Source organism: Dama dama, chromosome 1 (genome assembly GCF_033118175.1).
Source record: "Dama dama isolate Ldn47 chromosome 1, ASM3311817v1, whole genome shotgun sequence".
Classification (NCBI taxonomy): Eukaryota; Metazoa; Chordata; class Mammalia; order Artiodactyla; family Cervidae; genus Dama; species Dama dama.
The window spans coordinates 19644624-19668034 of NC_083681.1; the positions used below are offsets into that span (position 1 = coordinate 19644624).

General features: G+C 37.1%; 1 protein-coding gene and 1 non-coding gene across 2 annotated transcripts in view; both read left to right on the forward strand.

Annotated features, from left to right (window-relative positions):
- The window catches only part of DDX10 (DEAD-box helicase 10), a 281000-nt gene that overhangs the window by 45099 nt on the left and 212490 nt on the right, over positions 1 to 23411 (forward strand). Inside the window, exons 10-13 of the mRNA XM_061144350.1 lie at positions 6955 to 7056; positions 8680 to 8767; positions 11704 to 11792; positions 14232 to 14706. Coding sequence (XP_061000333.1) covers positions 6955 to 7056; positions 8680 to 8767; positions 11704 to 11792; positions 14232 to 14706 — 754 coding nt within the window. The remainder of the gene's footprint in view (positions 1 to 6954; positions 7057 to 8679; positions 8768 to 11703; positions 11793 to 14231; positions 14707 to 23411) is intronic.
- On the forward strand, positions 7402 to 7526 carry LOC133064964 (U6atac minor spliceosomal RNA). The gene has a single exon (XR_009694791.1). It is a non-coding gene; the product is annotated as a U6atac minor spliceosomal RNA (small nuclear RNA).

Here is a 23411-nt window from a genome sequence, read left to right on the forward strand (position 1 = left end):
TACTGACTGCACCAATTTACATTTCCACCAGCAGTGCACAAGGGTTTGCTTCTCCATATTCTTGCCAATACTTGTCATTTCCAGTGTTTTGTATAATAGCCATTCTGACAGATGTGAGGTGATATCTTATAATAGTTTTGATTTACATTTCTCTAATTACTAGTAATGTTGAGAACCTTTTTGTGTACCTGTTGGCCATTTGTATGTCTTCTTTGAAAAAGATGTCTGCTCAAGTTTTATGCCCATGTTTTGAATTAGATTGTTTGGTTTTTGCTTTTGTGTGAGTTTCTTGAATATTTTGGTTGTTATAAGCCTTATCAGATATGTGGTTTGCAAATATTTTTCACATTCAGTAGGTTACGTTTTTGTTTTGTTGATGGTTTTCTTTTCTTTTGTTTGTTTTTGCTTTTGTTGCCTTTGCAAATGTCAAACCTAAGACCAATGTCAACACTTCATCTTAGCCAGGAGGCCCAGATTATAGTAAGTCTCCTACATATGAATAAGTTCTGTTCTGAAAGCACATTCGTAAGTCCGGTTTGTCCGAGTCCATCAAAGTTAGCCTAGGTACCCAACTAACGCAATCAGCTAGTCGTACCCAACTGACGCAATCAGCTATAGTGCAGAACGGTACCATAATAGGTTTATATTACATTTCACATGAATCATACATAAGAAAGAAACACGAAAAAGAAAGAAAACGTTTTAAATCCTATAGTACAGTACCTTGGAAAGTACAGTAGTGCGGTGTAATAGCTGGCCTACCAGGGCTGGCATTGAGTGAGCAGGTAAGAAGAGTTACTAGCTGGAGAAGGGAGAGGCAGTGGGAGATGGTAGAGCTGAAGGATATTCAGCAACAGGAGATGGAGGGCAAGCTGCAATGTCACTCATGCCTGACCTTGATGGCCCTTGAATCCTAGTGGGATTCAATTCTGTCTACCTTCTTGAAAGATTTGATCCAGTGATGTCTGGGTAGTAGCCCCTCCCCCCCTTTTTTGTCATAGGTGACATGGTAACAAAGGATTGCATTCTGAACAACCGCTGCAACCTTTGTGTACTGTTCTACATTTGAGTCCTATGCTTCAAAAACTAACAGTTGTTTCCTCAAATAAAGGAAATCCCCTTGCCATTTCCTGCATTGTGAATCTCTTTGGTCTTCAGTTACTTCTTCCTGTTGTCTCTCTTCATCCTTTCTCTGAGCCTCCAGTTCCATCAGGCCTTCATTAGTAAGCTCCTTGTGTTCCAAGCAAGGAATGCAGTGAAGACGTCCTTTTGCAGGTCTGGCTTGAAATGAAGGTACTATGCAGTACTATGCAGTACTGTAAAGTACGACCGTGTGTAGGGCATGCCTGCATGTGAGAGAGTGCACCAGACATGTGAAATAACTTTCGTGATTGGACATGCAAAAATGCATTTTCACTTCTTTGAAAATTCACAACCAGAAGGTTCAAACGTGGGGAACTTACTGTATTTGTTGTTGTTGTTCAGTCAGTCAGTCGTGTCTGACTCTTTGCGACCTCATGGACTGCACACGCCAGACATTCCTATCCTTCACCATCTCCCGGAGCTTGCTCAAACTCATGTCCATTGAGTTGGTGATGCCATCTAACCACCTCATCCTCTGTTGTCTCCTCCTCCTGCTTTTAATCTTTCCCAGCATCAGGGTCTTTTCTAATGAAAAGGCTCTACGCATCAGGTGGCCAAGTATTGGAGCTTCAGCTTCAGCATCAGTCCTTCCAGTGAATATTCAGGATTGATTTTCTTTAGGATTGACTGGTTTGATCTCCTTGCAGTCCAAGGGACGCTCAAGAGTCTTCTCCAACATCACAGTTCAAAAGCATCAATTCTTCAGCGCTCAGCTTTCTTTATAGTCCAGTTCTTACATCCATACATGGCTACTGGAAAAACTATAGTTTTGACTGTACAGACCTTTGTCGGCAAAATGATGTCTCTGCTTTTCAATGTGCTGTCTAGCTTGGTCATAGCTTTCCTTCTAAGGAGCAAGTGTCTTCTAATTTCATGACTACAGTCACCATCTGCAGTGATTTTGGAGCCCAAGAAAATGAACTCTGTCAGTGTTTCCATGGTTTCCCCATCTGTTTGCCATGATGTGATGGGACTGGATGACATGATCTTAGTTTTTTAAATGTTGAGTTTTAAGCCAGCTTTTTCACTCTCCTCTCACCTTCTTCAGGAGGCCCTTTAGGTTTTTGCTTTCTGCCATAAGGGTGGTGTCATCTGTATTTCTGAGGTTATTGATAATCTCCCAGCAATATTACTGTATTAGGAGCCAGTAATTTAGAAGCTGCCTCCCACACCTAATATCAAGCTTCACTGATACGTAATTTCAAGTACAAAGGTAATTGCAAGGTATAGGTGAAGTGGGAAAAGGTCTGGGACCTCCATCACTCTCCACAGATGCATTCTTGACTCAGGTTGTGCTCTGGCTCAGATTAACCTCAAAGTCTCTAAGTGATATATAAAGTTTATCACTTACACAGATAGACCATTGGTGTAGTTATGAAGCTGACCTCAGAGACCTGTCTCTTAAATACATAGACTGTAAACAAACCTAGCACATCATATTAGCATCTCATATATGAGGCCTCTCATTCTAGCAGATTTACCTTTTTTGTTTCCCAGGAAACTTGTCATTAGTATGTTTATGTGGAGAAGATTCAACTGTATCCCTTGTTTTTTTGGCCAGGATAGCTTCTTCCCTACCCTCTTCTCCTGCACCCCCACAGTGAACAATAGGTTGTGTCTTAGCCATTCACTTCATAACACATAGCTGGGTGAATGTGAATGAAATCATTTAACCTTTAATCGTAGCCTTATGAGAGAAGTCTTTGTACTAGAAAACTTTCTCAGAGATCCTGAGGTAAAAATGTGACTTAAAGATCACTCAGGAAGAATTGTTGCTTTTGAACTGTGGTGTTGGAGAAGACTCTTGAGAGTCCCTTAAACTGCAAGGAGATCCAACCAGTCCATCCTAAAGGAAATCGGTCCTGAATATTCATTGGAAGGACTGATGCTTTAGCTGAAATTCCAGTACTTTGGCCTCCTGATGTGAAGAACTGACTCATTTGAAAAGACCCTTATGCTGGGAAAGATTGAAGTTAGGAGGAGAAGGGGATGACAGAGGATGAGATGGTTGGATGGCATCACCAACTTGAGGACATGAGTTTGAGTAAACTCCGGGGTTTACTCAAATGGAGGTTGCAAAGAGTTGGACATGACTGAGTGACTGAACTGAACTGAACTGAAGATCACTCTGGGAGTTCTGTGACTGGGATTTATACTTGGGTCTTACTGACTCTACAACTCTTGGTCTTGCCAGTGTGCCCCAAACTAGCTGTGTTCATTTAATAAAGTCTAGTAGCCACTGCTCCCTTGCAGAGCTTCTAGAATGTTCCAAATTCAGCTTCTGGAACGTTCCAAAGTCAGATACTTGGAAAAGGAAAGTATATATTTTTATTTGTTTGCTGCCATTTGTGGTCATGAGGATGTCAGACGAGTGTATGCTCCTCGGTTCTGTCTCGTCACAACAAAGATTTGGAGTGACGGATATTAAAGCCCTTGGCGCGTCACAGCTCAGCGCGATGGGGTGGGGGAGTGAGGGGGAGAGCCAGCCCTTTGGCTCCTCTTTTTATATGTTTTTCCTCCCCCTGGGCCTGCCCTATGTAAATTGGGCTGGCCAGGAGTGCTGTTTGTTCTACCTGAGGTCCTCACTCTGGTCCTTGGACCTTCCTTTGACCGTCCTTTGTTCTATTTTCACGGGCTTTTTCCTTCCTTATCTTTTAGCCAACGCCATCCTGGACTCCTGTTTCATATTCTAACTACCTAGCAAGGATAAACTTGAATATATGAATTTACCTTCTTTATTTGGACTGTGAGAGACAAATATCCCGTAGTTGATTGAACACTATACTTAAAAGTCAAGAAATTTAGGTTTAGATATGGCTGTGTCACCTGATAGCTGTGTACCCTTGGACCTTATGTTATCAACATCTCAGTTTCCCTTCTTTACAGTGGAATTAATCATATCTCTCAGGTCCCTGAAAGTATAATTTTCAGTAGTATCAGTACCACTTTCATGAGTTTTCATTTTCTTTTTTTTAATTGATTAAAACTTTAGTCTTTTTTTAAAATTCTTTTCTGGGGACAGAGTTGACAGTTTAATGAACTCCATAAATTCTTATGCTTAATCAGTTTGCTGGAAGCTTTCCATGCAATGCATGTTGGCTTGGGGTCTTTCCAGTTAATTTTTGGTGAACCTCATTTGTCAAACTGTTGAGCATATGTGGTCTACCTGTTTGTATTTCTAAGATCTTAGGCTGCGGATGACTTAGGCTGCAGGATATTTCCCAGTCTTTTTTTTTCCTTTTTGAATCTAGTGTAGGGTCTTTAGATATTCTGTGACTCAGAGATACCCTTTTCCCTGGAATAAGCTCTCCTTTGCACCACGTTGTGCAGGAGGAACAGTTGGACTCTGATTCTTAGAGTCTGTCTGCATCTGCATGGCTGACTGTACTGTTTTCCCTCAGTGACAGGAACTCTTGGGGCTTGTTGCCACAGGTAAGGCCTAGGGACGATAGAAGCAGACGCAGGGAGGGGACAAAAAAGAGAAGCACTGTGGAATAGCAGAGCGTGACCAGCGGTGGTCCCCATTTCTACACCTCTTGATCATCCTTGTATTGTGAATGGTGACTAGTATATTGATACTAGAATTTAGATCCTGAAGGAATAAAGATCATATAATTGAAACTGTAATTTATAAATAAGAAAATACAATATGTAGAGAGAAAATGACTCATTATTCAAGATTATAAAACTAATGAATAGTAGGGCTGGGACTTGAAATCAGCTCTCTTGGCTCCAAATTCAGAATTTCATCTGCTAGTGCAACTTCTAGTGGTTTGTTTGCATTTTTCCACCAAATATTTAGTGACCAGCTTTTAGGTACATATGGTGTATGTTAAATATGAAAGGCAAATTCATACATGTCAGTTTAATGGTCAAGAGAATACACTAATATTCGTAGTACTCGGATATGTGTTAAATGAGTTAAAATCATATAACAGGTATAGATTTTTAAAACATTTCAATTTTTTGTTTTTTACTTGTTTTCCTTGTAATGTGTAGAGGTAAGTTTCCTGATATCAGGTAATCATGATCAGTCTATTGAGGATTCTACTTTGTGGAGGGAATCCTGGTAGAGTTGAAAATAAATATTGAAAGTTTAAAGCTCCAATATGTAGTCATCAGCTGCTTATTTATTTGGGCCAACTTCTTGGCCTTTCAGGAACTTTTGCTTCCTCTATTGGTTGCTTGTTTTTAAGCAAGTCAGTGTAAAATGAAGCTCATCATAAATTCTGAAGAGTTATATAAAAGTAACATGGTACTAACACTGATGATAAAAATGAGATTTTTTGTTGTATTTCAGATGCAGGGCTTTTTTTGTGTGTGTGTGTGTGCCTACAATGTTTCTTAAAATAAGTATCTAAATATATAGAATTTAAAATGTAGGTCTTATGAAGAACATTTGTTTCTCTTTATGCATATATTTAGCTTTGGGCCTTGGATATTGCTTCAGAAATATAAATGCTAGCTCATGGGTAAATAGAATTATTCTTATAAGCATTTTTAAAAAAGAGGGAAATGTTCTTACGCTTTTTTAAAAGCACTTTTCTTTTTGAAATAAAAGCTTACTGGAAAATTTTATGGGTTGGTGTGTGGGAGATAATTTGTGTCTTACATTATTACTGGGAAAAGATGTGTGTGATGTAAAATAGCCAGTGATAATCTTTATTAAAAGACACTTCCTTTGTGGGATTTGATTTTGGACTTGTTTTTCCTTTGGGAATCTTTTTCTCCTAAATTTCAGTGTTGCAATCTGCATTCACCTTACACCTTCATGTGTGTATTCTGTTACGTGCAGTTTCAGACATTTGAACATGGCCCCTTCGTGACTTTATTTGTGACTGATCCTCCTAGATCATCCCTGAATGCATGAATGGGTAGATAAGATAGATGTAGATGGTTAGACTTATTATTTTTGTTTAGGAGTCAGCCTGAAGATTGAGATCTTCTTTGGATGCCTTTCTGATATCCTTGAGATTTCCCTTGACCCCTGTTGCTGCAGCTCTGGCCTAGACTTTGGGAGCCTTTGTATGTTCTCTCTCCGTCTCTGAATTTGGATATAGAATGTTAAAAGAGTTTCTTATCCTTCAACTTTTTAGAAAATGCTATCTTTCTCCTGTCTTTAGTTCACTCTTGTGTTTGTTATATTTCCTGGTTCCTATTCCTTTGTTCATGCCATTCTTCTTCTTTGGATTATTGTAGCTTTTCCCTTTCTATACATTTTTTAGGCCCACCTCAAATTTCATTTGCTGTGACATATTTCTCTTTTTCTTTGGCTAACCTTGAGTGTCTTCCTTTCACTTCTTAGTTCTTGGCGTTTATTGCCAGTGGCTGTCCTTTCACACTTACTGCTTTACCATTCTGGGGCTGTTTTTGTTTTGTGTGTGTTTGTCTTTTCTGGTAACCATATTTTTAGATCACCGAAGTCAGAGATATTCATCTTGTTTTTGTTCTTCCCAGTTTATACCTGGCACAGAGTTTCTCAGTAAATAGTTTATTTGATTAACTATAAAAATTTATTTTCCCCTCATATTTATAATACGAACCCTTAAGAGAATGTTTTGAGATTACCTTTTTTGTGTGTCTTTACTAGGAGTTGTAGTACAAAATCACTAGGAGTTGTGAGTAGTAATGAATATTTGAAAAAGATGTTCAAGAGGCCCTAGCTTTCTGCTGTCACAGACGTTAAAGAACTTGGTATTCCTAATATTTACTGATTTGGTGAATTTGCTTTCTTGTTACCTACTCATCATGCTGTTAAAATGTAAGATGCAGATTGCATTAATGTGGAAGAGATTGTGTTTTTTTGTTTAGGTACAAAGAAGATGGTGAAGCTTTGTTAATTTTGCTTCCCTCAGAAGAAAAAGGGATGGTGCAGCAGCTTCTTCAGAAGAAAGTGCCTGTGAAGGAAATCAAGTAAGAATGACTTGCAGTCTTGATGTTATTGTTAGAAAAATGAAGGCATGAAATTATTGTGCCTAATTATGTCCACCTGATTCCCTCCTCCCTCTAAGCTTTTCTGCTGTCTGATTTTGGACTTTTTGTTTGTTTTAACAACTCTTTTAGAAAATGATCAGAGGAGAATACAAGATGAAAAACAGACCTTGTTGGCATCAGGAGGCATTGATGGTTGAAAGGATTAAACCTCTTAGATGAACTTAATTTTAGGATTGTTTGTCCTTTTCAGAGGATTGTGCTCTCCTGTCCTCAAAAACGTTTAGATTGAGTGTCAGCAGAATTGGTTGTAGGCTCATTTATATTGTGTTGTATGAAAGGAGAGAAGGTTAGCACGCCCCTTGACTAGGATGGAAGAGCCTCTAGGGCTGACAGCACTCATACGGTTAAGGCATTGCCACCTACTTTGTGGCATCTAACCACTGTTTTTTAGGGGGGCTTCCCTTATAGCTCAGTTGGTAAAGAATCTGCCTGCAATGCAGGAGACCCCGGTTCAATTCCTGGGTCGGGAAGATCTGCTGGAGAAGGTATAGGCTACCCACTCCAGTATTCTTGGGCTTCCCTGGTGGCGCAACTGTTAAAGAATCCACCTGCAACGTGGGAGACCTGGGTTCGACCCCTGAGTTGGGAAGATCCCCTGCAGAAGGGAAAGGCTACCGACTCCAGTGTTCTGGCCTGGAGATTTCCATGGACTATACAGTCCACGGGGTCGCAAAGAGTCGGACACGACTGAGTGACTTTCACTTTCGCTTATGTTGGGGCCCTTGAAACACCCTGGCTTTATTTGGAGAAAAGTAACTTGAAGGGTAGTTAGATTTGGTGAACGAGTGGGTAAGGGTTTAGATAAAACAAGATCGGGTGTGAGCTCTGTAATTGTTGAGGCTGAGTGAGTTTTTTACCTATGTGTATTTTGATATTTCTATAATTAAAGAAAAACCTCATCTGCTACCACCTGTCACCACTGCAACTTTTCAGGACCAAAATTGTTTAGTCTAAAATCAGGGAAAACAAGTGGGGTTTCCTTTGTGAAATATAGAATAGATGCTTGTAAGAATTTCATTTTTTTCCCGTAATTTTCATTCTAAACCTGGGCAAATTTAAGTAACAATTCTGTTATATTATGTCTGATTTCCAGATAAGGAAAACAATGTTTATATCCTTGAACACTGTTTATTATTTGAATTTGTTTTTTTTTATATTTGACTGAAAATGGAAATCTTATAAAAAATGACATTTGCCTTCATTTGTTCCATTTCATTGATGATCCACCTCCCATGAGAGGCTGCTTTCTATCTTTAAAGACTTAAGAGGAACATTGCTAATTGTGGTGTTAACCTAATCTTTTTCTCAGCATGGGTTGTTTAGAGAAAATGTCTGATTTTATTTTTTTAATTTTTTTTGCATTATTTGAAATATACAGAGTCAACTTTAGGTCTAGTATAATTTCAGTCTAATCTGGGTCGTAGATGAGAAAAGATGTTATGGATTTAAAAAATACCAAGGAAAATAGAAAATAATGTATACTATTTTCAGTTTCTAAAATTGAGATGTCTTAGTTTAACTTTTATCTTTTTGTTATAAAAGAATCAATCCAGAAAAACTTATAGATGTTCAGAAAAAATTGGAATCATTTCTAGCTCAAGATCAAGATTTAAAAGAAAGAGCTCAAAGGGTAAGTTATTTTTGAATTGGATACCTTCCTTGGACTAGAGCATGTAATAAAGTTCAATTGTATCATTTCCTGCTACTTCAGATATTCAGGTAGTATACTTCTAAGATAGCTTTATCTTATTCTTTAACTTTGAAAAAGTTACATATTTCTTTCTTTCTTTAAAAAAATTTTTTTTGGCCATGCCACCTGACATGCCGGATCTTAGTTCCCCAACCAGGGATTGAATTTATGCCCCTTGTGGTAGAAGCTCACAGTCTTAACCACTGACTGCCAGGGAAGTCCAAAAATTATATATTTCTTATAGTAACTTGGAAAAGTATATATTACTTGTCCATAATTTTGTCAGACATATAGAAAATCCACTTAATGATTATTAAGTATACAAGATAACTTGATAAAGTTATCAACTTGGTTTCTTCAGTAAAGTTGTTATTAACTTTCGACTGTACTCTCTTGACTTTAAAATTAACAGGTTAAATTTCCAGAAAGCATAGCATTCTTGCTAAATTGTCTTTAGAAATGAGGTTTAGTCTATAAATGTGACGTAATGTTCCCAAACTGCTTTTTTGGATTTATGAGTCCTCTTGATTAGCAAATACCCAAGGAAATGTCACTTTTAGTTATACTTATTTTTTTGTTCTTAGAGTACCCGGCAGTAGATTCTTTAGAGAAGAAAGACGTGAGATTATTTTGCATTGTTCTTACAGCGGTTTAGTATTTGAATTGACAAATATTTGAATCCCGGTTATGAAGCTCTTCATTTTCAGCACTCTTTTACTTATATTTTAGTTATGAGATCTAGATAGGAAATCTATGTGTGCATTTCCCATAACACATCAACAGCAGTTAGACAGTAAGTAGGGATTCAGAGACTGGGAAGAAGGAAATAGAGAGGGGGTATGGAAAGGCCATGCTGAGTAGGTAGAGGAGCCTGAGCAGAAAAGTCAGGAGTTAGTCTTTTGGGTTAATGGTTTTGAAACTGGATATTCAAAGCAAAGAAGTTTTAAAGATCTTACAGTTAAAAAGTTAACTGGTTATTTTTTATCAAATTATCACTATGCTTAGGATGAAAGTTAAATTCAGATGCTTAGTATGTGATAGGCCCTTAGCCATAGCATGACCCTATATGACAGTTTGATGTGTATTATTATTTAATCTTCCCAACAACCTTTGAGATAGGTGATAATTGATTTGATTTTGTAGATGGGAAAACAGGAACTTAAGAAAATTAAAAATTGTCCAGGGTGATGTATCTATTAAGTGATAGACCTAAGATTTAAATCCAGGTCTGACTGTCTTCAGAAGTTCCACAATATATCAGGAGAAATTAATTCTAAAATATAAGAGAAAAACATGAAATTCATTCTAAAATATATAAATAAAACACATTCAAACTTATGTAAGCTCACTTTACCTGAAATCTAGTGAAAATAGTCTTTAAACAGATTATTTTTCTTAAAACTCCTGGGCATATATTTGGGCATGAAAACATTTATGTGCATGTTTCATCTAGCAGCATACTTTAAGCTTGGAGTTAAATCTTTTAGAAGCTTTGGAAATAGTATGCACAATTTGAAAATAGTGTATGTGAATTCTGATGTTGTGACTTACTGCATACCTGGCTCATTCAGTTATGAATCAGGAAATATGAAAAACTGGAAGGATGTTGTTTCAGTGGTTTCTGCATACAGCAAATGAACCTTCTAGAACAAGATTATAGAAAAGCACATTGAAATAAATGATGTGATTTATTGGGTGTCATGCATGGTTTAGCAGAATGGTTAACTGTTGGCAGCTGCAGCAAGCTATCTGATTTCACAGAAGTGATTTTCTAGCTTTTGATTATAATCTGGATAGAACAAAAACGATAAGCAACCGGGGTGATTTCTTGTGGGTGATTGTAGGTGGAAAATTATCCTTGAATTATTCATTTTAACGCCTATGGAGACAGGGAAAATGGTTTGGAGATTAATGTAAATGGTTTGAAGAAAGGATTAGTGTAAAGTTAGAAAAAATGTGAAGTTTAGGAAATATAGAAATGGGAATTAAATATACTTTACAAAGCTTAATTTTAAAATAAAAAATAAAACTTCTTTTTGATGTATTTCACCATCTTTGCTGCTTGTTTGTTTTTCAGACTGACAGAGCATTTAGGACCACGTTTACTTTTTAGTTTGCAATGGTTCTTGGCATAAAGATAGTTTACTTTTTTTTTAAACACAAACAGAAGAAAATAGTGCAAGTTAATGACAAACTACTTGAAATTATAATGATGAATTACTTGAAATTTCAGTAAAGAATTTATTAAACTTTATAAAAGTTTATCCCTAAACTTTTCCTGTTATGATTTTATTAAGCTTAAGTACAGTAAAATTTTATTTTGTTGTAATAGTTTTATTACAAGGATGTTTTCCAGTAATAATTATTATTAATAACTGGTATTCATTGATATTTAATGTATTTCAGAAGAAATGCTCAAGTAGTCTACATGCATTTTTCTCATTTAGTTCTCATTACACTCAAAGTAGAAGGTACTTTTATATTATCTTGATAGATGAGGAAACTGACAGAAAAATAATAAACTTGCTCAGCTAGTAAGATGTGGAACTAAGATTTCAACTGCATTATTCCAAAACCTCTATTTTTTCTCATTAATGTGCCCGAATGATTTTAACTTATAGAATAGCTTTTTGGGAAGTTTCTATTTTATGTTCAGTTGGCTTGATGAAACCAAATTTTATAGTCTTTTCTCAGATTACAGTTCTAAAGAGGTAGTTTTTTTTTTTTTTTTTATGGAATGGAGATATACTCAGCTATTTTTGAGAGTTTTCACTACTGTTGAATTTATTCCTTTGATTACTTTCTTTTATCTCAGTTAAAATTCATTTTCCATGTCTGACTGTTATGTCATATACCTCAACCTTTTTTGTTTACAGTGTTTTGTCTCCTACATACGTTCAGTGTATCTGATGAAGGATAAAGAAATATTTGATGTGAGCAAGTTACCTATACCTGACTATGCCCTGTAAGTATTCATATTATAGTTTTGCTTGTGAGTCCTCAGAGTTAGAGGGAATTCGTTTGAAACCTGGTTCTGAGAATCCTAGTTTAAACCTCTTCATGTTACCTTAAAAGAATCTGTTGAAGATTTGCAGAGAAAAAGACTGTATCAGCTGTAGGAAACTTGTTGACTTTTCAGTTCAGTCAGGAACTTCAATCAGAAAGAAATTTCTTACTTGTGAGTATAAATTCCTAAAAGTTAGGCTGGCAGTTTTCTGTAGTTTGGTCTTAAAGGAGATGGAGCGCAGTTGACCGGCATTCTTTGAAATCTTGAAATGTCTTGTTTTCTAAGAAGCTGACCTGGTTTACCACACACGGTTCTTTTTATGCTCTGGATGCAGGTCTCTCCATTGGTCCTTCCCTTATTTTAGTTTGGTGTCCCATGCTACTTGTTGCCTGGGTATTCTTTGTGTCTTGGTGTTCCTTACAGGTGCTCACAGATACCATGGTAAAACATCTCTCTTTAGTAATTGCTATTGCTGTTATACGAAAATGGAACTCTTGGTCTTGTTTTGGCTAGTATTTGAAGGATATTTTTCCCCTAATCTTTTCAGGAGCGTCCATTTTTCAATGGGGTTCTACCTGTGGGAAAAGCAGTGACAGAATCCTAGAGAAGCACCCTTGGGCTTACTTATACTTTGAATGTCAGCTTGAAATCTAATCTGGGATGAAATATGTACTTTCACAGCAAAGTCTATGTATTTGGCCTGCTTTCCAGGAATTTGAGTGCCTTTACCTTTAAGTTGAGTCTAATAAAAGCTTGTATCTGGGTGAGCTGCTATTTTCTGTTCTTCATGTTAGGTTGCAAGTTCAGTATAACTGGTAATTTGTCATTTATAACATTTTAGAACCACTTAATTTGCAAGATAACAAAGTAAGGTCACTGACTTTTTGTTTAGGTAATGGATAGCAAATCAGATGCCGTGGAAAAGTGTTTGTCTATCTCTTTACCAGTTACTAATTTTATAATTTCTGAATATGATTCATGGTTTAGATTATTAGCTGATTTTTTGTCCTTTATGACATTCTGTCCTGGTTTTCTCTTTGACATAGCTGAGATATAAGCAAACAGGAGAGACATGGGTCTTTAATGCTTCCCTCCTCCAGGGAATTTTCCTGACCCAGGGATTGAACCCACATCTCTCAAGTCTCCTGCATTGGCAGGTAATTCTTTACCACTAGCGCCACCTGGGAAGCATGGTACTGCTTAAGTTGGTGTTTTAATTTCCGATGGATACTGAATTTGTGATCCTAACTGTATCCCTGTAACAGTAATAATGCCAAGTGCTCAGAAGTGGCTGCATACGTGCTAGGCACTATTTTAGATGCACTGTATCTATGAGCTCATTTTTACAGCAGTCTCATAATGTAGGTACTCTTGTCATGCCATCTTGCAAATAAGAGAGCTGAGGTATAGAGAGGCTTAATTATGTCCTTGATCACACAGCTAGTAGCTGACAGAGCCAGGGTTTGAACTTCAATAGTTCTGTTTCCGAATCCAGGTTTTACAACTACACCCATCAGTTTCTGTGAATCATGTCTTAGGAAAAAGGCAGTGGATTCATTTTGTAATGTTAGCTTTTTATTAAACGCTTATTTCCAATGCATCTGTGGGAACTTAGAAGCTGGGAAAGACCTAATCATAAAGTAAGTCTTGATCTTAGAAGGGGAAAATAAGATTTTTTTTTTCTTTTTTTGGTCTCAGGTTTAAATATCCTTTTTTATAGAGGTTATTATGCCACGTTAAATGTCTTAGAAGAGAGGATGATAATACTTGAATTCATTCCTTGCAGAGAACATATGTTCTTTCATGGCCATGTCTTTTCCAGCTTTAATATTATTTATTTTTAATTGGAGTATAAATGCTTCCATTGTTGTGTTAGTTTCTGCTGTACCGCAGTGTGGATCAGCTGTGTGTATACATGTGTCTGCTCCCTCTTGAGCCTCTCTCCCACCTCCTCCCCTGAGCTTTAGTATTTATATATAAATAAAAATATATTTTACAAAGTGTTTTCATATAGTTAGTGCATCAGCTATTTACAACAACTGAGATAGGCCTGGTAGATATTTTTGTCTTGTATTAATATTTGAGAAAGCTGAAGCTGAGAGAGTTATACTGGCAATAGACAGATCTAGTAGTTGTTTTTTTCTGGTCTTATGCTCTTTATTTTGTTACTCATGTTAACCACCTAATGGAAAACAGACATCTCCAATATTTTGTGACAAGTATTCAGTATCTTTTGGATCACCTGACCTGTCAAGGTGGAGTTATATCTCAGAAGGACATTTTCTTTTTAAAAAAAGCTCTAAAACATCTGAACTCCTGAGGAACCATTTCATAATAAATTCATAAACACAACCATCAGTGTGTTGAGATAACTCTTTTCCTTTGCTCATACTTAAGGTCTCTTGGTCTTGCTGTGGCACCACGGATAAGATTTCTTCAGAGAATGCAAAAGCAACCCAGCAAGGAACTGGTAGTGAGTGAAGATAATAAAGTAATTGAGCCAAGGGCTCCCTCCCTCACCAATGATGAAGTGGAAGAATTTAGAGCCTACTTCAATGAAAAAATGTCTATTCTTCAGAAAGGTGGGAAAAGACCAGAAGGGACAGGTTACAGACCGGCTAGTGGCATTAGTGGTAAAGAGGAAGAAGATAAAGAAGATGAAGAAGAAATGGACGAGAAACTGAGAAGAGCCCAAGGATCTCCGCTTGAGTCTGTCCCTGGCAGTGAAGAGTCACAGAAGAACAGGGAAGCCACTGTGCCGTTCTTGGGCAGAGATGACGAGGAGGAGGACGATGGCCTCGAGACTGACTTCTTTAAAGTGAAGCGGCACAACGTGTTCGGGTTGGATCTTAAGGAGAATAAGACACCGCAGGTAAGTTTACCTCCAGTGGAGGATCGGGGGTCGGGGGGTGCTTTTATTTCCTTACCACTCTTATGATGTGCTGCTTTTTGCCTTTGAGGAAGTATGGGAAAGTAACCAGCAGAAATTTGTAGAATGACTTAATTTGCTGTAAACTCTCCCATCTATATCTTTAGAGATGGAATAGGTGCCAAAGAATTCTCATGTTTCATAACTTTGGGAACTCTTAAGAGATTGACAGCTGTAATCTTCTCATTTATTGGCTTTCTGATGCATATTTTAAAAGTAGCCAGAGTCATGATTATAATATTAAGTAAGATGATAGGGTTCTGTGGTTTATGATATGAGGCTCCTTCATTGTGATTCTTAACATAGTACTTTCTGATTTAAATAATTACAAATATCCCTTAAAACAATTCAGTCTCTCTAAACTTTTAATGAGACATTTCGTTTTGGGCACCAATCCATAATTTGAAATAGAAAGCCAGCAGTTCTATTTAAAGACCACTTATGAAGGTTTATTAAAAGTTTCATGTTTCTCACTAGGCACCTGCTAGGAGGAATAAAAGAGATAATCCAGGTAAAGCACCTGTTTCCTGGGATACTTGAACGTGCACAGTAAATATGTTTCTCTGCCCTTCCCTTATTTTTCTTTTAATTTTGTAATCCATATCCTTAATCATTTCTTTAGACAGCATTTGAATGAAAAGTGAACCTGAAGTCTCACTCTTGATACATTTCTGAGATTCACAATAGGGAACACTAACTTTTGAACTATGAAACTTGGATAGGTGTTTTTTTTTTTTAAGTAACTAAATGGTAATTTAAAAAGTAGCAAACATGCTTACTGAGTATTTAATAGGTATCAGGCATTTTCTAAGCATTATCTCATATGGTCCTTGTTTAATCCCTCTGAGGTAGGTACTCTATCATAATATAAGTAAGAGGAAAAAAACTGAGATAGAGAGATAGTAAAATAGTGAGATGCATAATTAGTTATTGGCAAAGTTGGAGTTTGAATCTAGGTATTCTGACTCTAGTATTCATGTCTTGACCAATAATCTGATTTTTGAAGTTTGATTTAAATTTTCACCTATGTTTTCTTTTGGATGTTTTAAAGTTTTAGCAGTTGAATTTAGGGCTAGCATTCATTTCAGTTTAATTTTTGTATCTGGTGTGAGGGAAGAGCTGAGGTTCCAAGTGCTCCCTCCTTGCTAGGCAGTTGTCTCGTTGAACCAGAACTCTTTTTGAAGTCACTGCACTTTTTCCATTCTACTTACCTTGACTCTGTTGAAAATTGGCTGACCATGTCTGTGTAGGTCTGTGTGTTGGCTCACTTAGGCTCCATACGGCTGTCCTTTCAGCAGTAGCACCGTTGTCAGTTAGTACAGCTTTATAGGAAGTCTAGATCAGTAGCAGTCTTCAGACTTCATATTTTAAAAATTTGTTTTGGCTATTTTTTAGACCATTTCATTTCCATATGAGTTTTTGAATCAGCTAGTAAGATTTTACAAAAAGTCTTATAGTATTTTCATTGAGATTACATTGAATCTAGAAATCCATTTGGGGAGAATTGACATCTTAACAGTACTGACTCTTCTGATTCATGAATATGACATATCTTTTTATTTATTTAGGCCCTCTTTAGTGTCTTTTAGCATTTTAAAATTATTTGAAGCATGTGCATCTTAACACATATTCTGTTAGATTCATCTCTTACTATTTTATTTTCAATGCTATCATAAATGATACTTTAAAAATTTCAGTTTCCATTTTATGTTGCTAGAATATAGAAGTACAGTTTTTGTATACTGCTCATTCTAAACTGTCCTATTAAGTTATTGTGGCTGTTTTTGGAGATTCTTTGGATTTTTTTGGGGTTTTCATTTTCTCTGTAGCTGGTCATGGTATTTGTGAATAAAGATGGTTTCATTTCTTCCTTTCCAATCTGTATGTCATTATTACATTTTCTTATTTGATTACACTGCATGTTGAATAGCAGTGAGAATGGGCATCATTATCTTGTGCTTAGGGGGGAAAACATTCAGTCCTTTACCATTACATCTGATGTTAGCCATAGGTTTTTTGTAAATGCTTTTAACGCGTTGAGAAAGTTCATTCTATTTCTGGCTGATTCAGTGTTTTTATTAGAAATGGATGGTGAATTTTGTCAGATGCTTTTTATGCAACATTAGTGTGAACATAGAATTGTTGTTATTTATTCTGTTGGCCAAGAGAATGCACTGGTCATAGCAAACACCCTCTTCGAACAACACAAGAGACAGCTCTACACATGGACATCACCAGATGGTCAATACCAAAATCAAATTGACTGTATTCTTTGCAGTCGAAGATGGATAAGGTCTATACAGTCAGCAAAAACAAGTCCAGGAGCTGACTATAGCTCAGATCATGAACTCCTTATTGCAAAATTCAGACTTAAATTGAAGAAAGTAGGGAAAACCCCTAGGCCTTTCAGGTATGACCTAAATCAAATCCCTTACGATTATACAGTGGAAGTGACAAATAGATTCAAGGGATTAGATGGTAGAATGCCTGAAGGACTATGGATGGAGGTTCGTAACACTGTACAGGAGGTGGTGATCAGAACCATCCCCAAGAAAAATAAATGCAGTAAGGCAAATTGGCAGCCTGAGGAGGCCTTACAAATAGCTGAGAAAGGAAGAGAAGTGAAAGGCAAAAGAGAAAAGGAATGATATACCCCTCTGAATGCAGAGTTCTAAAGAATAGTAAGTAAAAATAAGAAAGCCTTCCCAAGTGAACAATGCAAAGAAATAGAGGAAAACAATAAAATGGGAAAGACTGGAGATCTCTTCAAGAAAATTAGAGATAAGGGAACATTTCATGCAAAGATGGGCACAATAAAGAACAGAAACAGTATGAACCCATCAGAAGCAGAAGATATTAAGAATAGGTGGCAAGAATACACAGAATGACTATACAAAAAAAAGATCTTAATGACCCAGATAACCATGATGGTGTGATCAGTTCACCTAGAGCCAGACATCTTAAGAGTGTGAAGTCAAGTGGGTCTTGATTTATTCCAACATGTGGGAGCTGGGATTTTTCTGACTCTTGTCCCCACTCCTTTCCCCTTTCTTTTCCTCCTTGCTTTCTTTGTTCTCTCCTCCTGGCAGTGATTACTGAGGGCCTACGAGATGCCAGGGACTGAGCTAGGTTCTTAGTAAGTTTCAGAGGCTTATACTTTAACAGATTACTAAACTGAAATTTCAGTACAAAATTTTGGATTTCTGTTCATTATTGATTGTTGAAACCAAATATTTTAAAATGTTAACCTTGGCACTGCAGTAGAGAAGGCATCATGAGGGAAGTTGAGCCTTAAAGGATGGATGAGTTTAACATATTGTCCTAGAGGTCTCTGAGACTGTCCTCAGTTCTTTTTGTTCTTTTTACTTTATTCTGCTCTTCAGCAGTTATTTCCACCATTTTATCTTCCAGCTCACTAATCTGTTCTTCTGCTATTGCTAGAGCCTATTATACAGAATGAAGTAAGTCAGAAAGAGAAAGATAAATACTGTATACTAATACATATATATGGAATCTAGAAAGATGTTACTGAAGAATTTATTTGCAGGGCAGCCGTGGAGAAACAGACATAGGGAACAAACTATGCACATGGGGAGAGGAGAGGAGAGGGTGAGCTATATGGAGAGAATAAGATGGAAACTTACATTACCACATGTAAAATAGACAGCCAACGGGAATTTGCTGTCTGGCTCAGGAAAGGCAAACAGGGTCTCTGAATCAACCTAGAGGGTGGGGTGGGGAGGGAGAGGGGAGGGAGGTTCACAAGGGAGGGGATGTATGCATACCTATGGCTGACTCATGTTGAGGATTGACAGAAAACAACAAAATTCTGTAAAGCAATTATCCTTCAATTAAAAAATTAAAAAAAAAATGGATATGAGTTAATAGGAAGGGGAAAAAGAACATTCGAAGCAGAGAGTACAGAATGAGCAAAACCATGGCCACAAGAAGGTGTGTTGAATGTGGCGAGCTATTTCTGATACGGTGTGCAGTTTCAGTACTGAGGCTTAGTGTCCATCTCTGTAAAATTACTCCCTGTCAGAGTTATTGAGATGCCTAGAGAGGGAAAGTAACCAGTACAGCTTGTGTGTGTAGAAGGAGCATAGTGTAAGTTAGCTGTTATTTCCACTTGATGAAATATAATAGGAAGATAAAAGTAAAGAGTTGATAGAGGTTTGCCAGTGCAGTGGCTAGGCAGTGTTTGAGGTAGTACTGAAAATAAAGCTTTTTTTGAATCTGGACGCATTATAGAAAGAAAAAGTGATGCATTTTATTTATTCTAGGTGTAGTAAAGTGATGCATTTTATTTATTCTAGGTATAGTAGTATCAGAAAATAAGATTACTTTTTTGATTTTAGCATAGTTGATAGACCAGTTTTCACATTTTCAGTGTCCTGCATTGATCTGGACAGTCCTAAGCCGTATTCTGATACCACAGGTCTGGCTGATGTTTTAGCCAGATATTTAAGGAGTTTATAATTTGGTATATTTAGACTGTAACTAGGCAAATACAGTGCCCTTTAGAAATGAATCATTTGGTTATAAATAAAACTAAAAATGATATTGATAGTAGATATATTATGTGGAGTCATTAAATGAAATTCATTATTATATGAATATTTTTCTGGCTGCAGTTCTCTGTCCAGTTAACTGGCAGTGTTCTTGTGGATATTAATACTGTACAGTATGTCTCTCAAAGATATTATATAGAAGATATTATGTTATGGACATTTATATGTTTTAAGACTGTTGATTTAAAAATGGGCATTTTTAAATGGACTGTTGACAAAGGAATGATAAAGAGATGTACATATATAAAGTGGAATATTATTCATAAAAAAGAATGAAATAATGCCATTTGCAGCATCATGGATGAACCTAGAGATTGTCATACTGAATGAAGGAAGTCAGGCAGGGAAAGACAAATGTCATATGATATTGTTTATGTGTGGAATCTAAAAAAAATGTTACAAATGAACTTATTTACAAAATGGAAATAGAGTCACAGATGTGGAAAACAACCTTATGGGGTTACTATGGGGGAAGGCAGGGGAAGGGATAAATTGAGAGGTTGGGATTGACATATACACACTGCTTTGTATAAAATGGGCTTCCCTGGTTAGCTTAGCTTGTAAAGAATCTGCCTGCACTGCAGGAGACCCTGGTTCGATTCCTAGGTTGGGACGGTCCCCTGGAGAAGGGATAGGCTCCACGCCAGTATTCTGGTCTGGAAAATTCCATGGACTGTGTCCATGGGGTCACAAAGTATTGGACATGACTGAGTGACTTTCATGTATAAAATAGATAACTAATGAGGACCTGGACTTTCCAGGTGGCGCTAGTGGTAAAGAACCTACCTGCCAATACAGGAGACTCAAGAGATGTGGGTTCGATCCTTGGGTCGGGAATATCCCTTGGAGGAGGGCCTGGCATCCACTCCAGTATTCTTGCCTGGAGAATCCTATGGACAGAGGAGCCTGGCAGGCTAGAGTCCTTAGGATCAGGAAGAGTTGGACATAAATGAAGTGACTTAGCATGCAATAAAGGATCTACTGAATAGCATCGGGAACTCTACCTAATACTCTGTAATGACCTATATGGGAAAATAGTCTTAAACAGAGTGAATATATGTATATCTGTCTGCCCTCTTAGTGCAGTAGGCAGTGTCAGTCTCATAATCTGAAGGTCCTCAATTAGAACCTCAGGGAGGGCAGATCATTCATTCTTTGTGCTTCTCTGGTGGCTCAGCTGGTAAAGAATCCGCCTGCAGTGCGGGAGACCTTGATTCAATCCCTGGATTAGGAAGATCTTCTGGAGAAGGGAATAGCTACCCACTCCAGTATGCTGGCCTATAGAATTCTATGGACCGTATAGACTGTGAGGTCACCAAGAGTCAGACACAACTGAGCGACTTTCACGTTCATATGTATATAGGACTTCCCTGATACAGTGGAAACTTAGTACACTGTTGTTAATCAGCTATACTCTGATAATAAAAAGGACTTTAGAGAAAGTAATGCCCTTGTTTGAGGAGTGGTTGGGCATGCTGATGAACTGCTTTAGCAGAGTGCTGGTTTAGCTGTTTTGTTTTGTTTTTTAATCTCCATAATTATTTGTTTCAAAAATGGGAATGAACCATGTTAACTTATTTCCAGAAATTTCTTGCAGATGACTGTTTTTGTAGAAGAAGATCAGGAAGTAATGAACATTTCTTGGTTTTCTGTCATCTCCTGTGCCTTTGAATATCTCTTCTCACACAACCTTGTACAGTATTATCCCCATTTTGTGGGTTAAGAAACAGAGGCTTTGAAAAGTTTGATTGCTTGCCTAATGTTTCACAGTTAGTAAAGTGGCAAAAGTGGAATTTGCTGTGCCCGGGCCCTTCTGATTCTTTTGATTGTGCTTTTTTGGATTCCTGTCATTTCTACATTTTAGCAGGTGTTCTTTAGTTTAGTAGGCTTTATTTTTTGTGTTCTTCTTTACTTCCCACGAGGACTACCCCTACTCTTCCCCAGACTGTTTTCACTTCAGACTTGGCTTGTGGGATAAGCCTCATGATTGGTCCCAGATATTGTTCTTCTGAATCATCTTCCTGTGAACCTCTCTCAAGTCTATATTTTTTTTCTAGAGGTTGGCCTTCAGTTCATCCTTTTCAGTTGGGCTGTGTAAGCTAGCCCTGCCCTGTTAACCTGCCAGCCAGCCCGTTCTTCCCAGAGTGCGTTTCCACTTGCACTGAAGGGATTCCTTCTTCCGATAACCTCTCCACTGCATGCTTTCACGGCTTATCTCTCAAGATTCATTGCTGATCTTGCTTCTTCCTTGGAAGTCTGTCTTATTTACTCCACTGGCCTCTGGATTCCAGTTATCTGTTTTGCTAGTACTTTTTTTCTTGGCTGTTAGTAATATACCTAAATGACTGTCTAAATTTGCATTTCTTGGTGATTCCTGAGATTGTCATAACCTTTGTATGCAACGATCTTATATATATATTGTTGTTGAATTAAACAGAAGGGAAAAACTCTTCAATATATTAATAAAACCTGAGAGTCAAGAAACTTTATTCTCAATTTTTGATACCATGAAATGGAAACACAGTCTTAAATGTTGAGTAGCTCAGAGTTGGTATATATGATGTTCTTTTGTTTTCTTATAGGTGCTGCCCCCCCCCCCCCCATTTTTTGCATTCTGTGCTTAATTCTTTAAAGCTCTATTTCAATTCAAAAAGAATAGTTACTGTGTGACTTGAAGTTTAAATGTACATACCGAGTTGGTGTGTGTATATGTGTGTGTGTATCTTTTCTTCTGTTTGATTTTTTTTATTTGCAAATGGTTTCCTCAGGATGTAAATTCTCAATGGAAAGCTAAAAGTTTTTGGATTGATGTTTATTCTTTCATACGCTGCATTATTATTGTATCTAAAGTATTTTATCTTGTTTCTTTTCATTTCCTAGTTTTATACATATTCAGTGTTTAAAGGAACTGCTGACTAGTACTGGATTTTCTCATGACCTACTTTTATAGCCTAAATTTCAGTAACTACATTTATCAGGATATGCTTATTTTCATTTTAGCATAAAATAGAGATAAGGAAACAAGTTTGAAATAGGACAGGCTGCTATTGAGGGTTGTAGAAGTTGACCTTGAACTTGACTATTAGGATAATTAGAAATAAGGATCTTTCCAAAGTCACTGACAAGTACTTGTATCCATACAACAAATATAACTATAGAGAATTAGACTACTATGCCAGGTTTTCTGCTTATAAACAGGTTAGTTCCAACATACCCTTTTTGAGATCCTTTGTTCTTGAGTCTAAACCATCAGTATGTGTATATTTACCTAAAGTTTTTTAATGGAAAGTCTGTCTTTGTGATGACTCTGGATTTAACTGTTCAAGTTTCTTAAATTTGTCTAAATGTATTTCACTTTTGACTTTGTTCTTTTTCAGTGTGTGCTTTTGAAATGCAGCTTCAAATATCTGTGCTATGTCTAAGTCCAAGGCAGCAGTTTAAGCTAGTGCCATCTTGTGGTGATGGGTGGAGTTAAATCACCTTTTTTTCCATGTGAAGCTTTTTTCCTATCATGAAAGTTTCTGTTTTAGATGAAATGAAGGCTTATTAAATGAAGGATTAATGAAATTAAGAAAAAAGAATTCTCTTCTTCAGCAGATATTTATTGCACACTTGCTTTTGGCCTGGTGTTGAAAGATCACATTCCCTCTCCTCATGGAGCTTACATTCTAGTAAGGGGAGATGGACAAAAAATGTAAACATTTGCTGTGGGAAAAATGAGGCAAGGTAAGGGGGAGACAGTGTTCAGGGGATGGGGTGTAGCGTTTCAAGTAGCAGGATTGTCAGAGGCACCTACCTGATAGTGTGTAAGGCATTCTTTGCTGGTTTAAGACATTTAGATGTTTTAAGCACTGAAGATTATTGTGTTTCCTCTGGTCATATGTAATTTGAAACAAAAAGGATAGTACATTTTAAAACAGTAAAAGCCCTGAAGTTATATTTTCCATGATGATTACTTTAACATTTTTTCTTAAAATACTCCAGTTTTACTGATGCCCTGAGCATGTGTTGTGAATGGCCGGTAGTTTAATTGCACTTGAAAGCTAGGCTTGGTAGGGGGAATGGAAAGAGAATTCA